General features: G+C 50.0%; 1 protein-coding gene across 1 annotated transcript in view; it reads left to right on the top strand.

Moving 5' to 3' along the window:
- The first annotated feature begins 59 nt into the window (after positions 1–59).
- ALPK3 (alpha kinase 3) overlaps positions 60–17,156 on the top strand; it is a 46,284-nt gene continuing 29,187 nt past the window's right edge. Inside the window, exons 1-2 of the mRNA XM_024766477.1 lie at positions 60–202; positions 9,004–9,125. Coding sequence (XP_024622245.1) covers positions 60–202; positions 9,004–9,125 — 265 coding nt within the window. The remainder of the gene's footprint in view (positions 203–9,003; positions 9,126–17,156) is intronic.

The raw sequence follows: 17,156 nt of genomic DNA, 5'->3' as shown, positions 1-17,156 counted from the left end.
GGCGGGCGGGGGCCTGGAGAAAGGGCAGGGGCCGGCGGCGGGCGCGGGCCGGCAGCAGCATGGGGTCACGGAGGGCCCCCGGCCGCGGCTGGGGCTCGGGCGGACGGTCCGGGGCGGGGGGCGACGGCGAGGACGACGGGCCCATGTGGATCCCCAGCCCCGCCAGCCGCAGCTACCTGCTCAGCGTGCGGCCCGAGACGAGGTGAGTCGCGCCCTGGGGGCCTGGTCGGGCCGGGGCGGCGTGTGGGGAGGGCGGAGGCCTTCGGATGGGCCCCTGGAGCGCTGGCCCGAGGCCTGGGGAAATGGTCAGGCCGGACCGGCCCTCACGGCCCCTCACGGCTCCCCTGACCTCTCATGGCCCGTGGGCCTCTAGCCTCCGGCAATGCGAGGCTCTGGGGACGAGGAAGGCCCTCCTTTGGGGTGTTTTCACAGGGGCCTGAACGCTCTCCTTATCTCCCCTACCTCACTCTCGCCCCTCGCTCAGCTACTCCCGGGCCTCGGATTCCACAGCTCACGATAAGGAAAGCCAGAGAGGCTGACATTCCTGCCGGCTGGAAGGGAGGGGGAGAACATTCTCGGGGGTGGGCAGGGGAGAGGGGGAGGTGGGGGTCGCTAGGGGCACTGCCCTGAAGGGGGCTGCTTCGCTCCGGATTCAGCGGAAAAAATAAACTCTTTAGAGAAGGGTCTTCCCCTGGGCCCAGGACTTTGGTCTTCCCTGGGATCTCGGTGGGAGCTGGTGAGGTGAAGGCGTTGCTCGAGGTGCTGGTCGGCCCGGCCTGAAGATTCAGAGCTTGTGACTCTGAGGAAGCCAGTTTCCCTGACCAGTCTGGGGGACTGGGATGCCAAGGGAAGGGACCGAAATGATGAGCCCTTTACTTCTCTTTCAAGAATTAAAGAGGTGTGGATGCTTTGTTTTGGGAGCTAGGCTACCCACCCGTGTAAAGACTTGCAGACAATAGAGGGGCATTTTGGCACTCAAAGGCACCCAGACACACAGGAACACATTCATTACCATGGAGACGGACACTTCCTGTCCCCTCTGGACAGCTTCGTTTCCCTCCAACTCTGGAGTCTATTCCAAAGGGAATTGTGATGGTTGGCTATTAGGTTAGTGGTTGTGTCACAGCCCCAGAACTTGTCTTACCGTAGGTCACACAGAAAGCAGCCAGTCCTCTGAGAAGCTGTCTGGAGACTTCTTGTCCTCTGTTCTTAAAACAGCACAAAAACAGGCATCAAGGACATTCAGGAAAAGTCCCAGGCACTTCCTCGTGAATTGGCTGAGTTCTGTTGACCTTGGAGTTGGAAAAGTTCATATGTAACCGGAACCGGTTTCTGCATAAAACTCGTCAAATGGTGTCACATGTCTGGGACAGGGCTGAGGGCTGGTGTTAGTGATTGAGTCAGACTCAACAAGGTCCCTGGCTGCCAGAAAGAATGCCCCTTCCTCCTAGCCACTGGCTCTATGGAAAAACTGGCATGACATTTGTATATTTACTCCAGTCCATGGTGAAGCTGACTGCCTTCCAGGAGCCTCACGCTCGTCTCACACTTGTCACAGTGATTTGTCTGGGCTTTGCCTCCTGTGTCTGGCCTTTGTCAATACCAGTGGAACAAGGAGAAGCGGGAAGCAGGGCCCTTCTCAGAGACAGCATTGGGGTGGCTTGAAAACCAGGCAGAACTGGGAGGGCAGGGGATCTGGGCTGTTAGGAAAAAGGCTGGAGAGTGGACACATGTCCACTCTCCAGCTGCCGCCTGAGAAGTTGTATGGTAGATACAATTGCACATGTGATGAGTGCAAAGCAGTGTGTCAGCCTGAGAACTGCAAGTGGATTAGAAATGTCTGGCTTCAGTCCCTTTGGACCTAAGTGAGAATGTTCTTAAATGGAGACTCTTTTCATCAAGTGTTTGGAGGGGCAGGGCTGGGGCAGTGGGAGAGAGGGTTTTCTAGCCCAGGACTGTGGGCTGTGGTTTTGCCTCTGCCACCTGGCCACAGACCCCCGCCCCGCCCCCAGTCCTGAGAGACAAAGAAGGCTAGGTTTCTCTTACCTCTGGAAAAACCTCTGGCCAAAGAGGGGAGACTGTGAAAGTGAATGGGGCTGTGTTGGGTACTTGGGGCGGAGGCAGTTCACAGCTGTCTATCAAGGCCTGATTCCTGTGTTAGAGCAGGCAACCATATAGTCTTCTGTCTCTCAGAGCAACCTGACTGCCTGTGGGTGTGGGAAGAGGGCCCAAGAGATGGAGGAGAAAGAGGGTCCCTTGAGGACTTTGCCAGTCCTGGCTAGTCCAGGACTTTGCCTGGCTCCAGCCTAGATGAGCCCTGACTATCCAAGAATTCTGATCAGGAGGCAGGTTCCGTCCCACTCACTCTTGACTTCAGTGTTTTCGGGTCTACCTTGATACACAGCTATCACAGAGTCATCATTCTCATGGGACCTTGGGAGGGTAGGCTGTCCCTGGGAGCTGATGGACAGCTGGGCTGTGAGCCAGGCCACCAGAAGCCTTGGCCCAGGTCTAGAACCTGTCTTCCTGTGCATACCTTTCCTTCCTCCAACCCTGGAGGGATTTCCAGTCCATAGCCAGCTCAAGGATATTTCCAGTACCCCTGGGGTCAGAGGTTCAACATGCAAGTAATCCCCCCAAACTGTAGGCCCTCCCTCCTAGGGCATCCAGCCTCTAGGACCTCACCCCTATAGGAAGGTGGGGCATGGGTAAGCTAGAGTAGGTTAAGGAACCACAGTCGGGTGGTTGCAGTTATTACTAACTCGCTTCCAAGGGACACTTAGAAGTTCCAGAAATCTCTGACCACTCATTTCTTGGACACTCTGGTCCAAGTGGGCTCGGAGGAGCAGCAGAGCCCATGATATTTGCTATAGCTTTGTGACACCTCTTCTGTTCTGCTTGGGTCAGGCAGGTTGTCTAGGGCTTTCAGGGAAACTGAGGCAACAGGCCAGGACTTTCTGAGGGCCTTTTATGTCCCAGAATATATGAAAGCCAGGAAGAATGGGAGGCCCCAGCTTCCAGGGCCAGTCCTGGTCCCCCACGCTGCTGCCCCCTCTCCCCCCAGGCCTACTTTTCTCCTTTATGAAGAGACCTTTCCTTCCTGGGCCCTGAATTTCCATTCTATAAAATGAAGGTATCATTAAGAACTCTTTTAGCCTTTCTACCCCAACATTTGATGCCTCTAATTCTGACCCACTCACAGTCAGTAAATGGGGAGTTCCCTTCCTGGGTGAGAGCCCTGAACCTTCCTCTGGCCCAGTCAGCAGCGCACAGGCACCTTCTGAAGACAAGGTGCCTCCACAGCCCAGGACTCCTCCTGACATGGCTAATTAGGTAAGGGTGAGGCCTAGAGAAAGCAGGATGATGGAGCCAGGGAGCAGAGCGTCACAACCCGCCCTAGAGAGAGCCAGGATGGGGTCACTATCACAGTTCAGACCCTTGCCCACTGGCAGGTGGAACCTATCGTTTTCTGTCTGAATTAGAGAGCTGATTCTCTCCCTCTCCATCCTAGGAAAGAAATCCAGACCCAACAAAGGAGAAATCTCTCCACTCTGAGGAGAAAGGCAAAGGTCAGGAAAGGATGGAGTTGGCTAGTGCCTTGAAACCATGGGAGATGTGCCCTCTTGGCCTCCAGAGGGTTTTTGAAGCTGTGAGCAAAGGCAGCTGCATTCTGGAGCAGCAGCTCCCTCTGGGGGGCAGGACCCTTCCAGACTGAAAGAAATACTTCCCTTCTCTCCCTCCCTCCTCCTCCCTCTTTCTCGCTCTTTCTTCCATAAAACAGAGGTTGAAGACCCACAGTATGCCTAGCACTGTGCCAAGAGCTACAGAAGCTACAAGAGCTAGGTTTGAAGGCTGGGTAGGCAGGATTTAGATGAGCAGAAGGAAAGAGGGAGGGCTTTCTGAGCAGAGAGGACAAAAGTGAAGTCTCAGAGGCCAGGAATGGACCTGTCCATGCCAGTTAGGCGACAGGTCTGGTTACAGTGGAACCTGAGTATTGGGAAGTAGAGAACCGTGTGTGATGGGGTGCGAGTAGGTGAGGGAGGGCCTTAAGTGCCCAGTCAAGGAGTTGAGACTCAATATAATACACAGTGGGGGGATTGTAGCTTTTTTTTTTTCCAGAGAGGTGGTGTGATGACGGGTGAAGGAGAAGGGGATTGTGTGCTCATCCAATATGGAGGCACGAGGGTCTAGATCAGAACACAGCAGCAGGAATAGAAAAGGAGAAAGAAGGGCCTAGAATTATGGACTAACTGGACTCGGGAGAGAGGAGGAGGAGTCCAAGATGGCGGATTTACAGCTTCAGGAGAGTGCTGGTAGTATCCACAAACCCAGGAGCCCTGGAGTGGAAGCCATGTTTTGGGGTAGAGGATGAGTTTGGTTTTTTTTGTTTATAAAGATACAGGCTGTCAGTGGTCAGAGATGCAGACAGAGTTCCATTGAGCAGACTGGACTGCTGATAACGAAGGGAGACCTATTCTTATGGTGGGGACAGACTGAAGGGAGTGAGTGTGGTTGGGTGGCCCCTGAGATCTCCCAGAGAGCCGTGGGAGATCGTGGCCCTAGACTCCACTGGAGATATTTCTGTTAGGAAAACTGGAGGCAGAGGCAAAAGTTGACTCATGTCAAGTGGGCTGGATCTCCACTAAGGGGCAGCTCTGTGTGAGTCCTCACCCCCCAGTGGCCTACACAGCCCCTAGCTGGTGTCCGCTTTCAGCTGCCCCAGGGCAGGAGGGATGATCAGGGCCTCTAAGTGTAAAGGGCCTTGGGCTGGTCTGACCGAACTGGGTGCCTCCTGGCTCCTGTTGAATTAACTGCTTTGTTCTTCTCCTGTTCTTCACACTCCCAGCTGGTTTGCCTTGCGTGGTCTGTTTAACCATACTTTAACATGTTAATGGGTGTTCTCCAAGCCACCTGTCTCCTTCCCCGCCTGTGAGGGGATTTCCAGGAACGGGGGCTCTTCTCCCCATAAAGGCGGGGGGTTGAAGCAGGAGCTGCCCCCAAGCTGGCGTGCTGTGGAGTGGGGAAACGTGCCAGGAAGCTACAAGTGATTCAAGGACCTGGGACACACCTTTCTCAAAGCTCAGCCCCTGGGGGCCTCCTTCCTGCCTAACCATTTCCCCGGACTCTGTTGCATTTAACGAGCTCTTGGTTTCAGATACATTGTGTCGGGTGGTGAGGCCACTTGCTAACTGGAGCTGGCCAACTAAGACAGCTGGTCCCTTTTAATAGAAAAGCCCCTGGGCCCCAGATGGTGGCCGATTAATACTTTGCGGACTGTTGTTGATTTCTCCTCCTCCTCTCCTTGCTTTTTTGGCCTAATGATTCCATTTGCTGTTTTTGCTTAGCTTATCAAGCAACTGGTTGTCTCACCCCAGCTCTGGAAGGTAAACGCACCATTGCATTACATTTCTCTGACTGCTTTTTTTCTTGGGTGTGGGCATTGAGGGGCCTCTGGGTGACCGCTTTTGCACTAACCAGGCTGCATGGGGTGAGGGGAAGGTGGAGGGTGGTTGGGGAGGGTGTGAGAGGGCACTCACGTGAGCATGGGTCTCACAGGGGCCAGAGTTGATGCCTGCATGCACCATCCGAAAGGGGTGCTGGGACCCAGAAATAGGCCAGGGTCCCTGAGATGCCTGCAGCTGTATCTCTGTGCCCCTGGGAGAGGCACCATGGGACCAGAACAGAGAACCACCAGTCATGTGCCCCATTTCTCCCCCATCCTAGGCTTTCATGGTTTTTGTAACCACATATCTAGGTTTGACACCTTATTGTTTATCTTCTAACCATGGATACTTCCTTGAAATTTTTTTTCTCAGTCCCATAAGTTCTCCTTCTGTCATCTCTTTCTCCCAATTTCCCTCTCCTTTGGCTCTTCTCCACCTCTGCAGACTGTGAACCCTGTAAGGTCAGGGAATACCATGTTAGTGTATTCCTACATTAACTTGTTCTCTGAATCTGCTTCAGAGACAGATCGGGGCCTGAGCAGGCCCACGGGCCGGGTTTGCCTGTTGAATGACTGTCCTCTTGCCTCCTTAGCTGGGGACAGCTCTCCACCCCTGGCAGAACTGACAATTATGATCAAAATGGGAACATTTCCTGGCTACTTCCAACCGCTTAGGCCTCATCCCCAACTCTGGCAGATTTGGGGAGAGTTGGCTACAGTTTCTTTACACAGAGAAAGATTTCTGCGTAGCCAACTGGTTTCTGAATAGCTAATAATTAGTGCCTACCATGTACGTTTCCTGTGATAGGCAAGAATACTGAGAGACCTTTGTTCTGGGTGGCTCACTGTCTGAAGGGGTAGAAGAGAGGGTATCACAACTAATTCAAAGCAGAGTGTGGTAAGTGCTAAAAGAGAGAGGGTCTTCGAAGTCTACTTAAAGCAAGGTAAATAACCAAACCTAAGGGCAGGGTTAGGTTCCTTTGAACATGTTGAAAACCAGTGGTGATTCTGGTGTTCTATAGAGACACATGATTAGGCTGTGATATCCTTATGAAGTCACAGAATTGTAAGGACCTGGAGGTGTCAGGGTGGGACCAGACCATTTTCAAATGCATGGACTTCCTGGCTTTCCAGGGGGCAGGAAGCAGCAGACTCAGAGTCCATCCCATGTCTGAGTGGTTTGGAAAATGGGAACAGAAAGTGGGTGACATTCAGTAGAATATGATAGTATATGCAGTGACTCTCCCTGTCCCCCCAAATGTACCCCAGATCCACTCTCCTAGAGGGCATTCTTCTAGCTATACTTTTCAGCAGTTAATATAGTTAATAATATAGTTAGGACCTAGTCTGGAAAGTTTGAGAAGATAAGCATTCTTTCTTATTCAAAAAAAGTAATGAAATAATGTAACTACCTGTTGTTGAATATCTAGTGTGAGCACTGCAAATTTTCTTAAAGCATAATTTTCCTGTTTTCTCACTTACCCAGTAGCTTATTTTCTTAGATTTGCCCAAGCAGCTTCATCCCTAAGAGCCTAAGCTGAATATGAGATCCAGGCTCATGTTCATGAGTAGGGTAGGATTCAGATTATGTAGGGAAGACATAATTAGGTATGTTTTGAATTGGTTGCAAAATCATAGAAGTCGGGCTTCCCTGGTGGCGCAGTGGTTGAGAGTCCGCCTGCCGACGCAGGGGACACGGGTTTAAAAAAAAAAAAAAAAAAAAAAAAAAAATCATAGAAGTCTGATTACTTTTGGCATGGCACTTTCCTTTAGAAACTGTTGGTTGGGATTTGGTATTCCCCAAAGTCAGAAATTGCTGCTAGTATGAGAGCAGCAAGAAACGTTTTCAGATGTAATTCCCGAGTGTCGGGGAGTTGATAGTCTAGATCCTGAAGGACCCTCTATTTTGAATGGATTAAAAGGGAAAGGAAAGGACAGTAAGTTGTAAGAAGACAGTTCTTACAACCATCTAATAAGTTACTTAGGTTCCAGGTGAGAGCGTGGCAGGGAGTGTTACGGCAGCCTTAACTGCAGTCCCAACTCAAACGTTCAGGCACGTGAGAAGTTGGGATCCCCTTTCTGGGTAGTCTTTGTGGGGAAGGACTCCTGTCAACTGCTCAAAGGCCCAGGTGTCTGCATTCCTGTACAGAAACCATGGCTGGACCCCCTCAGTCCAGAAGTCTTACTTGATCCCAGATACTCTTCCTGGGATGTGACCTTTCTCCTCAAACTCAAGTCCAGAATGATAACCACAGAAATGATAAATTGAATGTGGAGCCCTCCCCACAAAGTAGGGTTTAGCTTCTATTTGCTTGTGTTCCCACAGACTCTTACCTGCCCCTGGTGGAGAGATTACAGGCAGACACACACTGCCCGCGGGCGACTACCCGTTCCTCTGAGGCTCAGAGAAAGGCAGCTCTGAGTGATTTGTCTTCCCCCACAGCAGTTTCTCCTGCTCCCCTTCACATTAGCCCTTGCAGTCCTCCCTGCTGCTCACAAGAGGGCGTGTGAGTTGGGAGGGGGAGGAGGGCTGGGCATGGCTTGTGCCCCACACAACCTGGCTATGTGGTTACACGTCACGCCTAGGGATGCATTGTGTCTCTGCTGGCCCATGGAAGGGTTTGGCATGGTGGTTTGCTCGTGTGTGCACGCAGGAGAGGACTGTAAGTGCTGAGCAGTGCTGGTGAGTCTGTGCTGGACTCAGTGAACGCACAAATGCCCCTGAGTTCTGGAAGATGGGCTATCACGAGGGAACTAAAAGCCCTGGCTTTTGCAGTGGTGGATCTGTTTGTGATTTGGTGGTCTTGCTGGTTGGTCCTGGAGCTGCCAGCCGTGTATTCACTTGAGCATGTGGATTTAAGCGGGGAGCAAGGGAGCCATGACTGGCTTTCCACTGGAAGTCCATAGCCCTCTTTAGGGTGAGAATTCATTTGAGTCTTTCTTTTCTAATACTCCTAGGAGCTAGAGGCCACCCTTGGATCTAGACCCCTGGCATTGACCAGCTTATTCTTTGTCTACTATGGGTCTATGCTCACAAATGCAGGGGCTTTTCTTCTGAGCCTAAGCTTTAGGAGAGGCCCCTGAGCTCCTAGGACCTATGTATACATGGGGTTGGCTGGCTTTTCCCTCTGTGGCATGAATGGAGGCTCTGCTGTGCTGGGGTCTCCATCTCTGAGGCTGGGCCTATCCACGTGTGTGTATCCCCCATGCACGAGCTTCCCTGAAAGGTGGAGTGTGAAGCAAGACTCCACAATAAGGATGGAATGGGGATGCCAGGACTGGTGGTCTGGCATGCTCAGGAGTCTGGTGCATGGTCAGTTGCTGCCTACTGTAATGGGTCTGGGTCAGGATCCCATTCAGCCCCTTGGTAACTTCCCTGCTCCCAGCCTGGCCAAGAGGCCTAGGCTTTCTGGAGGAAAGACTTGCCCAGGTGCTGGAGCCATGGCCACGAGATGACGGATGGACATGGTAAGATTTAAGCTACCTTGGGCACCAGGGTGTGGCATAATGCGGTGGAGGTGGGAGAAAGGCTGCTCTGAATAGTTCTTTGCCTTTCCTAGGAGCACCTTCTGCTCCGTCATTGCTCAGCTAACAGAGGAGACCCAGCCGCTATTTGAGACCACGCTCAAGTCCCGGGCTGTGTCCGAGGACAGCGACGTTAGATTCACCTGCATCGTCACAGGTAATGAGGCCATCTGTATGATCCATGCCAGGGCTGCTGCACAGGTCGGGGTCTAAGGGGGCTGTGGGGACAGGCACGGAGAGGGGTTGGCTGTGTGCACAAAACTGTGCAAGTTGACATTTGTCTTCTTAGCTTTCTCTCCAGTTTCATCTCCCTGTGTGGGCTGGGGTCCCTTTCTCCTCCCATTCTGGAGCCACATATACACCCTGCTCTTCTTCAAAACCTGTCTTCTGTAAAGGTTCCTCACCCTCAGACATACATACACGACTGCTGAATCTTATTCCAAGGAAAGAAGCTCTCCAGTCGAAAGAGGTTTTCAAGGCTACTCCTCAAATATCCCCATTTTACAGTTGAGTCGTTTGAAACTTGGGAGTCTCAAGCCTGAGAGACAATAATGTAGAGTGATTCTGACCACAGACCCTGGAGACAGACTGCCTGGCTTGGAATGCTGGCTTGTCCCCTTTCCAATTACGTGGTGCCGAGCACCTCACCTGCAAAGTGGGGACGATAATAGTATGAATACATGCAAAGCATTTGGAATAACACCTGGCATACAGTAAGTACCGTATAAGTGTTAGAAGTGAAGACTGTCATGTGTGCATTTCACTGAACTCCGTGGTGGAATTTGAAGCAACAGGTTGGCAGAATAGGAAGCAGAGACATACTCCTTGGAAGCGGGGGATAAAGGGGTGAGGGTACTGGGAAGCTGGCCCTGGGCATTGTATCTCTCCCCCAAACCTCCCAGCAGTGGCTCCATTGCACTAACCCGACCTCCTTCAGGGCCTGCAGGACTCACCAATGGGTGCCTATCTCTCCCAGCTCTGCAGCCACCAGGTCAAGATTCCCTCCAAGAGCCCATTATTTTCAGTAAATCAAGGGCGTTGGAGGTTTCCAGCTATGACATGTCCTGATTCTGGGGAACCTGTCTGCCCCAACCAGCTAAACATCTTCTCTGGGACTGGGTTCCCCTGGGCAGTTTTCACCTTGCCCAGAACCCTCTGTACTAAAAGCTGAGAACACTTCCGAGGGATGCAGAGATGCGCCTGCATCCCTTAACTTTGTACAGCATAACACCTTTTGCAACGTTTATCTGTTTCCATTGTTGTCAAATTCTTACAAAACCCTGTGAAGTCAGTGCTATTATTAGTCAGATTTTACAAAGGAGGAAACTAGAATAGGTTAGGTGACTTGCCAAAGCCCACAAACCTAGTGAAGAGAAGCTGCTTTTGGTCTCTGAAGCATCTGATGCTGCTTGCTTATGCCTGCATCTGCTATGTTACTGTGCTTCTCTGCTTCCCCTCACTTATCTCCTTTATTTATTTATTTATTTATTGGGTCTTCATTGCTGCACACGGGCTTTTTCTAGTTGTGGTGAGCCGGGGATACTCTTGGTTGCGGTGTGCGGGCTTCTCATTGCGGTGGCTTCTCTTGTTGTGGAGCATGGGCTCTGGGCAGGCGGGCTTCAGTAGTTGTGGCACGCGAGCTCAGTAGTTGTGGCTCGCGGCCTGTAGAGCGCAGGCTCAGTAGTTGCGGCGCACGGGTTTAGTTGCTCCGTGGCATGTGGGATCTTCCCAGACCAGGGCTCGAACCTGTGTCCCCTGCATTGGCAGGTGGATTCTTAACCACTGCGACACCAGGCAAGTCCCTCTAATAGCCTTTTAAAATAACTTTCCACAAGATCAATGCCATTGGTACCCTGTCAGTTACTTTCCTTAGAGACATCCCTATTCTTCCATGTGAACTGGTGGCCTTTTAGGCCTAATACACAGTTGTTATACTGGGTCTTTCCTTTGCCTTTCTTCTGGGTTTGATTCAGTTTCCTGGATCTCATGTCTTCCTTTTTCTTGGCTTACTCTCTGGCTTTATTGAGCTGCATCCTCCGGTGGCTTCATCAGGTCCCAAAGATGGTACAATAGCAGGAGGCATTATGATGACAAGCTCTCAACCTATCTCTCCTTTGAGTCATTCTGCTCCAGTATGACTTAGTTGTTCTCTGCGGCTGGTACACAGTCGTCATCCTAGGATCTCCCTTCATCATTGTCCTGTGGATTTCCTTTACCCCTCCTGTAATGGATTTCTTGTTTATTTGTGTTCCACATTTGTCTCTTTCTTGATTTACATCCTTGTTTTGGTAGCTTCCTAGGAGGAGTACATGGTAAGTAAATGTTAGACAACTTTTGTCTGAAAATGTCTTTTTTTCCTGCTTTACTCTTGATGGAGAGTTTGGCTAGGTATAGAATTCTAAGTTGAAAATAATTTTCCTTCAGAATTTTGAAAACATTACTACACTGCCTGCTTCCAGTGTTTCTGTTCAGAGCAGGAAGACAGTTTGATTCCTGATTCTGTGCATGAGACCAGTTTTCTCTCTGGAAGCTTTTAAGAGTGTTTTGATATTTCATAATGATGTATCTTGTTACGGGTGTCTTCATCCAGGGGCATGCTTGGATGCTTTCAGTCTGGAAACTGATGGCCTTTAGTTCTGAGAAATCTGAGATTATTTTGATGTTGATTTCTTCCCCCTGTTTTATCTGTTGTTTCTTTCTGGAACTCCTGTTATGTGCATATCTGCTCCCCTGGACTCATTCTCTTATTTTCTTATCTTTTCTTCCCTTTCATCTATTTGTCTTTTTGTTCTTTCTGAGATTTCCTCAGTGTTATATTTCAACTTTTCTATTGGGTTTTTTATTTATAAGAGCTCTTTTTTAATCCTTTTCTAGAACATCCTGTTCTTTTCACGAATGTAGTATTTTCTTTTAACTCTCTGAGACTGGTAATGATAGTTTTCTAAACGTTTCCTGAATGGTTTGTGTTTCTTCCAGTTTGCTTTTTTTCTCTTTAATTGTTTTGGTCCTGAATCTCCTGCTTATAGGCTTTCCTCAGATATCTAGGAATCTTTGGTTGTCAGATAATGAGTAAGAGCAGGAGACTAAAAAGCTAATTGGAAGTTCTGAGCAAGTAGGAGGGGCCTGAAACCTTGGGTCTTCACTCTAGGGTGACCTGGCCACCACTAGAGTTGGGAACTGACAAAGTGAGTTTCTTTAGTTCCTTCCTCTTGGACTAGCCAGATTCCCTAGCGAGTATTCTTCTAGTGTCTTGCCTGAGTTTTCTGGAAGCTGTGCAGATGAGAGGATTGGGTGGGCTCTCAGCATAAAGCATTTATTTATTTAAAATAAGTTTATTATTTATTTTTGGCTGCACTGTGCACGGCTTTCTCTAGTTGTATCGAGCGGGGGCTACTCGTCGTTGCAGAGCTCGGGCTCTAGGCACGTGGTCTTCACTACTTGTGGCTGTGGGCTTTAGAGTGCAGGCTCAGTAGTTGTGGCTCACGGGGTTAGTTGCTCCGTGGCATGTGGGATCTTCCCGGACCAGGGCTCGAACCCGTGTCCCCTGCATTGGCAGGCGATTCTTAACCACTGTGCCACCAGGGAAGCCCAAATATTTATTTTATAGATTCGTTTTTCTATAGAATATTCATGCCCTCCACTGAGCTGGCTTACCCTCAGGGCCAAGTTTTACCTTTCCAGTTACTAAACTGCATCTTTGGACATGGGGGGAAGGAGCAGTTAGTTACACAGTGGTATGGAGTGGGTGAGGGGATCCAGAGATCTGACTGTTTTCCACACCTCTTTTTACCTTTCCTTCTTTCCCTTTATCCCCAGTTCCAGAGATATCTGGTTGCCAGTTCCTATGCCCTTTGAGGATTTCCTGGTGTTCAAGGGGTAGTTCTCAGTTTCTCATTGGGTTAAGCTGTCTTGGGTCTGCTAAGTCAGTTTCTACTTGTCCATCTGCTTTCCAGCTTTCAAAATGTTGTTGTTCCTGTTGCTCTCCTTGCCCTTATTCTCCCCTTTTTTAGTGGCTATATATATACTACATACACACACACACACAATTGTTTTTTAAATAAAGAAAATCTCATTAGTGTGGCTTAGTGGGTTTGGGAGAGAGAATGAAAATAGATGGTATGCTCATGCTGCCTTTTTACCTAGAAGCCTGGCAAGTTCCTTATCATCTTTCAAGGCCCAGCTCAAACAGCTCATCCTCCAGGAGGTCATCTCCAGCATTTCCACAGAGAGCTCTTGCTCTGTCCTTCACAGTACAGCTTCTTGGTCCATATATCTCTCTCCCCAGTGAGACCGTGAGATCTGGGGGATAGAGCACACACCTGACACATCGTGCCTCTGGAGCAGGCACGAAGAAGGCGCTCAGTACATATTTGCCAGTATGACCACAGTGACCCTGACTGTGTGGACAACAAAATCAGTGTCTTTTCCACTTTCCACATTGCCTGTTCATTGCAGCTGCAGCTTCAGTGCCTTGACAACAGTAGCTGCTGTGGGGGCCTCCCTCCTTTCCTTCTTCCATTCTGTCCTTTGTAGCCATGGACTCTGAGAGCAACATGCTGAAGCCGACATGAGTCTGACTTACAGAGTCTTGGAGTATTTTACTGGATGCCCCCAAGGTCATCATGGGAGTAAGCTTTTCCCTGTCTCAAGCCCAACTCAAAGGAACAAACTTTTATCCCCTCAATTGCCATAATACCCATGTCTCATGATGACCAGCCAGGCCCATGGTCTTCTGCTCAGGAGCACCTGCCATGATGAGATCTACGACTCTGCTGAGTAAGGCTGTAAGATTTCTAGGGCTCTAGCTATCTCTAACATCCACACCTTAGTCCACTGTCATATCTAGTTCCCTCCTCCCCCCTCCTCATCCCCATGTATATAAAAAAAATCTCAGGTTACCTGAGTCTTTTGTAGCAGATTAAGAAAGAATTCTCTGTGGTCACCATAGCACTCTGTAAGTAAGCCTTTCCCAATTAACAAGGAGAAAAGGTAGACTGTAAGAGAGGGGCCCGGGGGAGGGGAAAGCATTATGCAGAAAGATCAGAGAACAAAGGAAACAGGGCTAGAAACTGGGTCTCCCCTCCGCCCCCATCTGGAATGGAGGATGGTGGATGGGTGTATGGCTCAGACTGGCCTTTGTATGAGACTGGTGTGGTGATCCTGGCTCGTCCCATGGAGATGGAGTGACCTCACTTCCTCCCACCCTGCTGGTAGCACTCCTTGAATGAGGTTGTGATGAGTCAGTCTAAGCAGGGCCCTGCCAGGAGTAGGTGATGCTTTCGTGGTGGGTCAGGACCTAGTCCAGGTGAGGAAGAGGAGTCTGTGCTAGTGCCCCTGCTGGCTGAGCTCTGAGGGAAGCCCTTCGGGACTTGGAGAAGTGGTATATGACCCTGGGGTTCTCCCCTCTCAGAGTGGGCATATGGGGGATAGCAGGCCTTGATTGGACCTTCTGGCCCCTGTCTCCCCCAGGGGCCCCTCTGGCCAGAGTGCAACTGTCTTCCTTGAGGCTGCCCATCTCTGTCCAGCATGGTGACCCCTTTCCCCCACTCTCCTCAACTCTGTTGTAGATTCTATGTTAGCCTGTGTGTGTGTGTGTGTGTGTGTGTGTGTGTGTGTGTCAGGACAACTGGGCAGAGGGACTTAGCCTTTAGACAGAACCAAGTTCTTGAAGAAACTCCTTTTAGAGAAATAAGTCTAAGATAATGACTGCCGGGGGCAGAAACTTACATATTAGTCCCAGAGTCCCCAGTGGAAAGAGCAGTGGAATAAGGAAAAGGACACCAAGGGCTTTGTCATGTGCCAGCTGTGCAACCCTGAGTAAGTTACTTGATTTCTCTGAGTCTCATCTTCCTTTTGTGTAAAAGGAAGGGATTGTGTAAAAGGGATTCAAACACCTGCCTTACCTGTTTTATAGAAGAGAGGGATTTGAATTTTGGCTCTTCTGTGTATCAACTGGATGACTTTGGGCAGGAGCTTTAATTTCCTCTTCCTTAAATTGAGGATTAATAACAGTACATTCCTCATAGGATTTATGAGAGGATTAGATGAGATAATACATAAAAAATGTACAGGTCAGTATCTGGCATATAGTAAGTCTTCAGTAAATGTTCACAATTGTTTTCACAGGTTTGTTATGAAGACCAAATGAAATTTTATATTTGAAAGCTCTTTGAAACCTCTAAATTTACATTCATCATTATTCTTCTCCTGAATCTGAGCTTCTCCAAAATGGGAATGGTTAGGATGAGGCTGTAAGTCTCCGAGCTGAGTTCTGGACTCAGGCATGCTGGCTGTGGAGCAGAGGTGTCAGTGTAGGAAGGGGAAGAAATGTTTTCTCCCCAAATAAAGTTGTTTCCAGAATCCATTGTTGCCGTGGAGCCCTAAGCTGTCAGGTTGGCCCCCACCTAGTGAAGAGGCACCAAAAGGTGGCATGGGGGCTGAAGCCCCAGCCTTGCCTCCCTCCCTTCTTGCCCCATCCCTGCCCTCTCGCTACAGCCTGACTGGACTCGGATGCCCTGGAGGCTGAGGCCTGACTGGGCAGATCATGGGGCAGGGAGGCTCTGAGCCGGGCCCTTGTAGGGATGAGATCACCCCATGGGATGGTGAGGACATGCACGGTGATGTAACCAGGGGCTTTAGCTCACTGTGGAAACATGGGGCTCGCTTTACAGTCAGGGCTGCCCAGAGTTTGTTCCTAGCTGACCCAGCTGCAGCCTCACCTCCCTTGCTCCCTACTCCTGTGCACAGTTCCGCAGTGTGTCCTTTGCTTTCCACCCCACACTCTACTGTTGTGGTTCCTTTGTCAGGCATGCCCTTCCCACTCACCTCTTGTTTGCTCACTTATTCCCTTCCTCATTTACTCACTCATCCAGCAGATTTTTTTTTTATTAAGTAGCTACTCTGTGCCAGGTGCCGTCTTAGGTGGCAGGGATACAGAAGTGAAGGAGAGATGATGCTGACTCACATGGGACATAAGTCCAGGAGGGGAGACAGACAAGGGGATAGTCAGTTACAGTATTGTGATTAATGCTATGAAGGGGGGAAGTACAGGCATTGAACCCACGTTTTCTGAAACTCTACCCACCGTCACAGCCATTTCAAATGCCGCTCATGCCATAAAGCCTTTCCTGATTCCCCAGCCGGAGGTGCTTGTTCCCTTCTCTGTACCCTGAGCCGTTAGTGCATTGCTTCATTCATTCACCTATAAATATTTAACGAGTGTTGATTCCATACCAGGCACTATTCTAGGAACTGGGGACATAGCACGAATAACACGGATGAGTCATGGAGCTGTTCTTTCCCCAGGGAGTTGGAGAAGATGGATGTAAACCAACAACCTCATCAGGGTATAATATGTCAGGCAGCAATGCATTCTATGAAGAAAAAGAAGCATAGTAAGAGGGCTAAGAGTTTCCAGGGAGACAGAGTCGCTGTTGCTGTTTCACACGGGCTGGTAGGGAAGGCCTCTCCAAGGAGGGAATGTGTGAACAGAGGCGGGAGGAATCCAGATGTGATTCTCACCTGCTTTTAGAGGCCAGCCAGCAGGGCCGTGTGGCAGGGGTACCGCAGGCAAGGCAGAGAACGGGAGGAGCTGAGGCCGGTGCGCTAGCGCGGCCCACGTCATGAGGGCCTTAATGACATAGGAGCTACTAGGGTGTTTTGAGCAGAGGAGTGCTATCACTTGACTTTATTTACTTCATTTTAAAAGGTTCACTCTGGCTGTGCTGAGAATGGGCTGAAGAGAGGCCAGGATGGAAGTAGTGAGATCAGCAAGGAGGTTGTTGCAGAAACTGAGGTGTTAGATGATGGTGATGGACCAGGTTGGCGGCGGGGAATGGCAAGAAGTGATCAGATCCTGGATACAATCTGGAGAAAGGGCCCATAGAATCGTCTGATGGAGTGGACGTGAGGAAAAGAATAAGGATTGCCTCCAGGTTTCTGGCCTGAGCCAAATTAGAAGGATGAATTTGCCGTTTACTGATATATGTGGGACTTGGCTTGGAGAGGGGAATAAGGAGCTTGGTTTGGGACTTGTTAAGTTTGATCCCTATTAGACCTCCAAGTGGAGATGTCAGGTACGCAGTCAGAAATAAGAACCAGGAGTTCAGGGGAGGTCTAGGCTAGAGATACAAATTTGGGAGTCAGGAAGATATAGCTATTTAAAGGCTGAAGGACAGGAGTAGATCCC

The sequence above is a fragment of the Neophocaena asiaeorientalis genome, unplaced genomic scaffold (genome assembly GCF_003031525.2).
Source record: "Neophocaena asiaeorientalis asiaeorientalis breed wild unplaced genomic scaffold, Neophocaena_asiaeorientalis_V1.1 scaffold346, whole genome shotgun sequence".
NCBI classification, from domain to species: Eukaryota; Metazoa; Chordata; class Mammalia; order Artiodactyla; family Phocoenidae; genus Neophocaena; species Neophocaena asiaeorientalis.
Note: the sequence above shows the minus strand (reverse complement) of the source record. Positions and strands in the feature narration are given on the sequence as shown.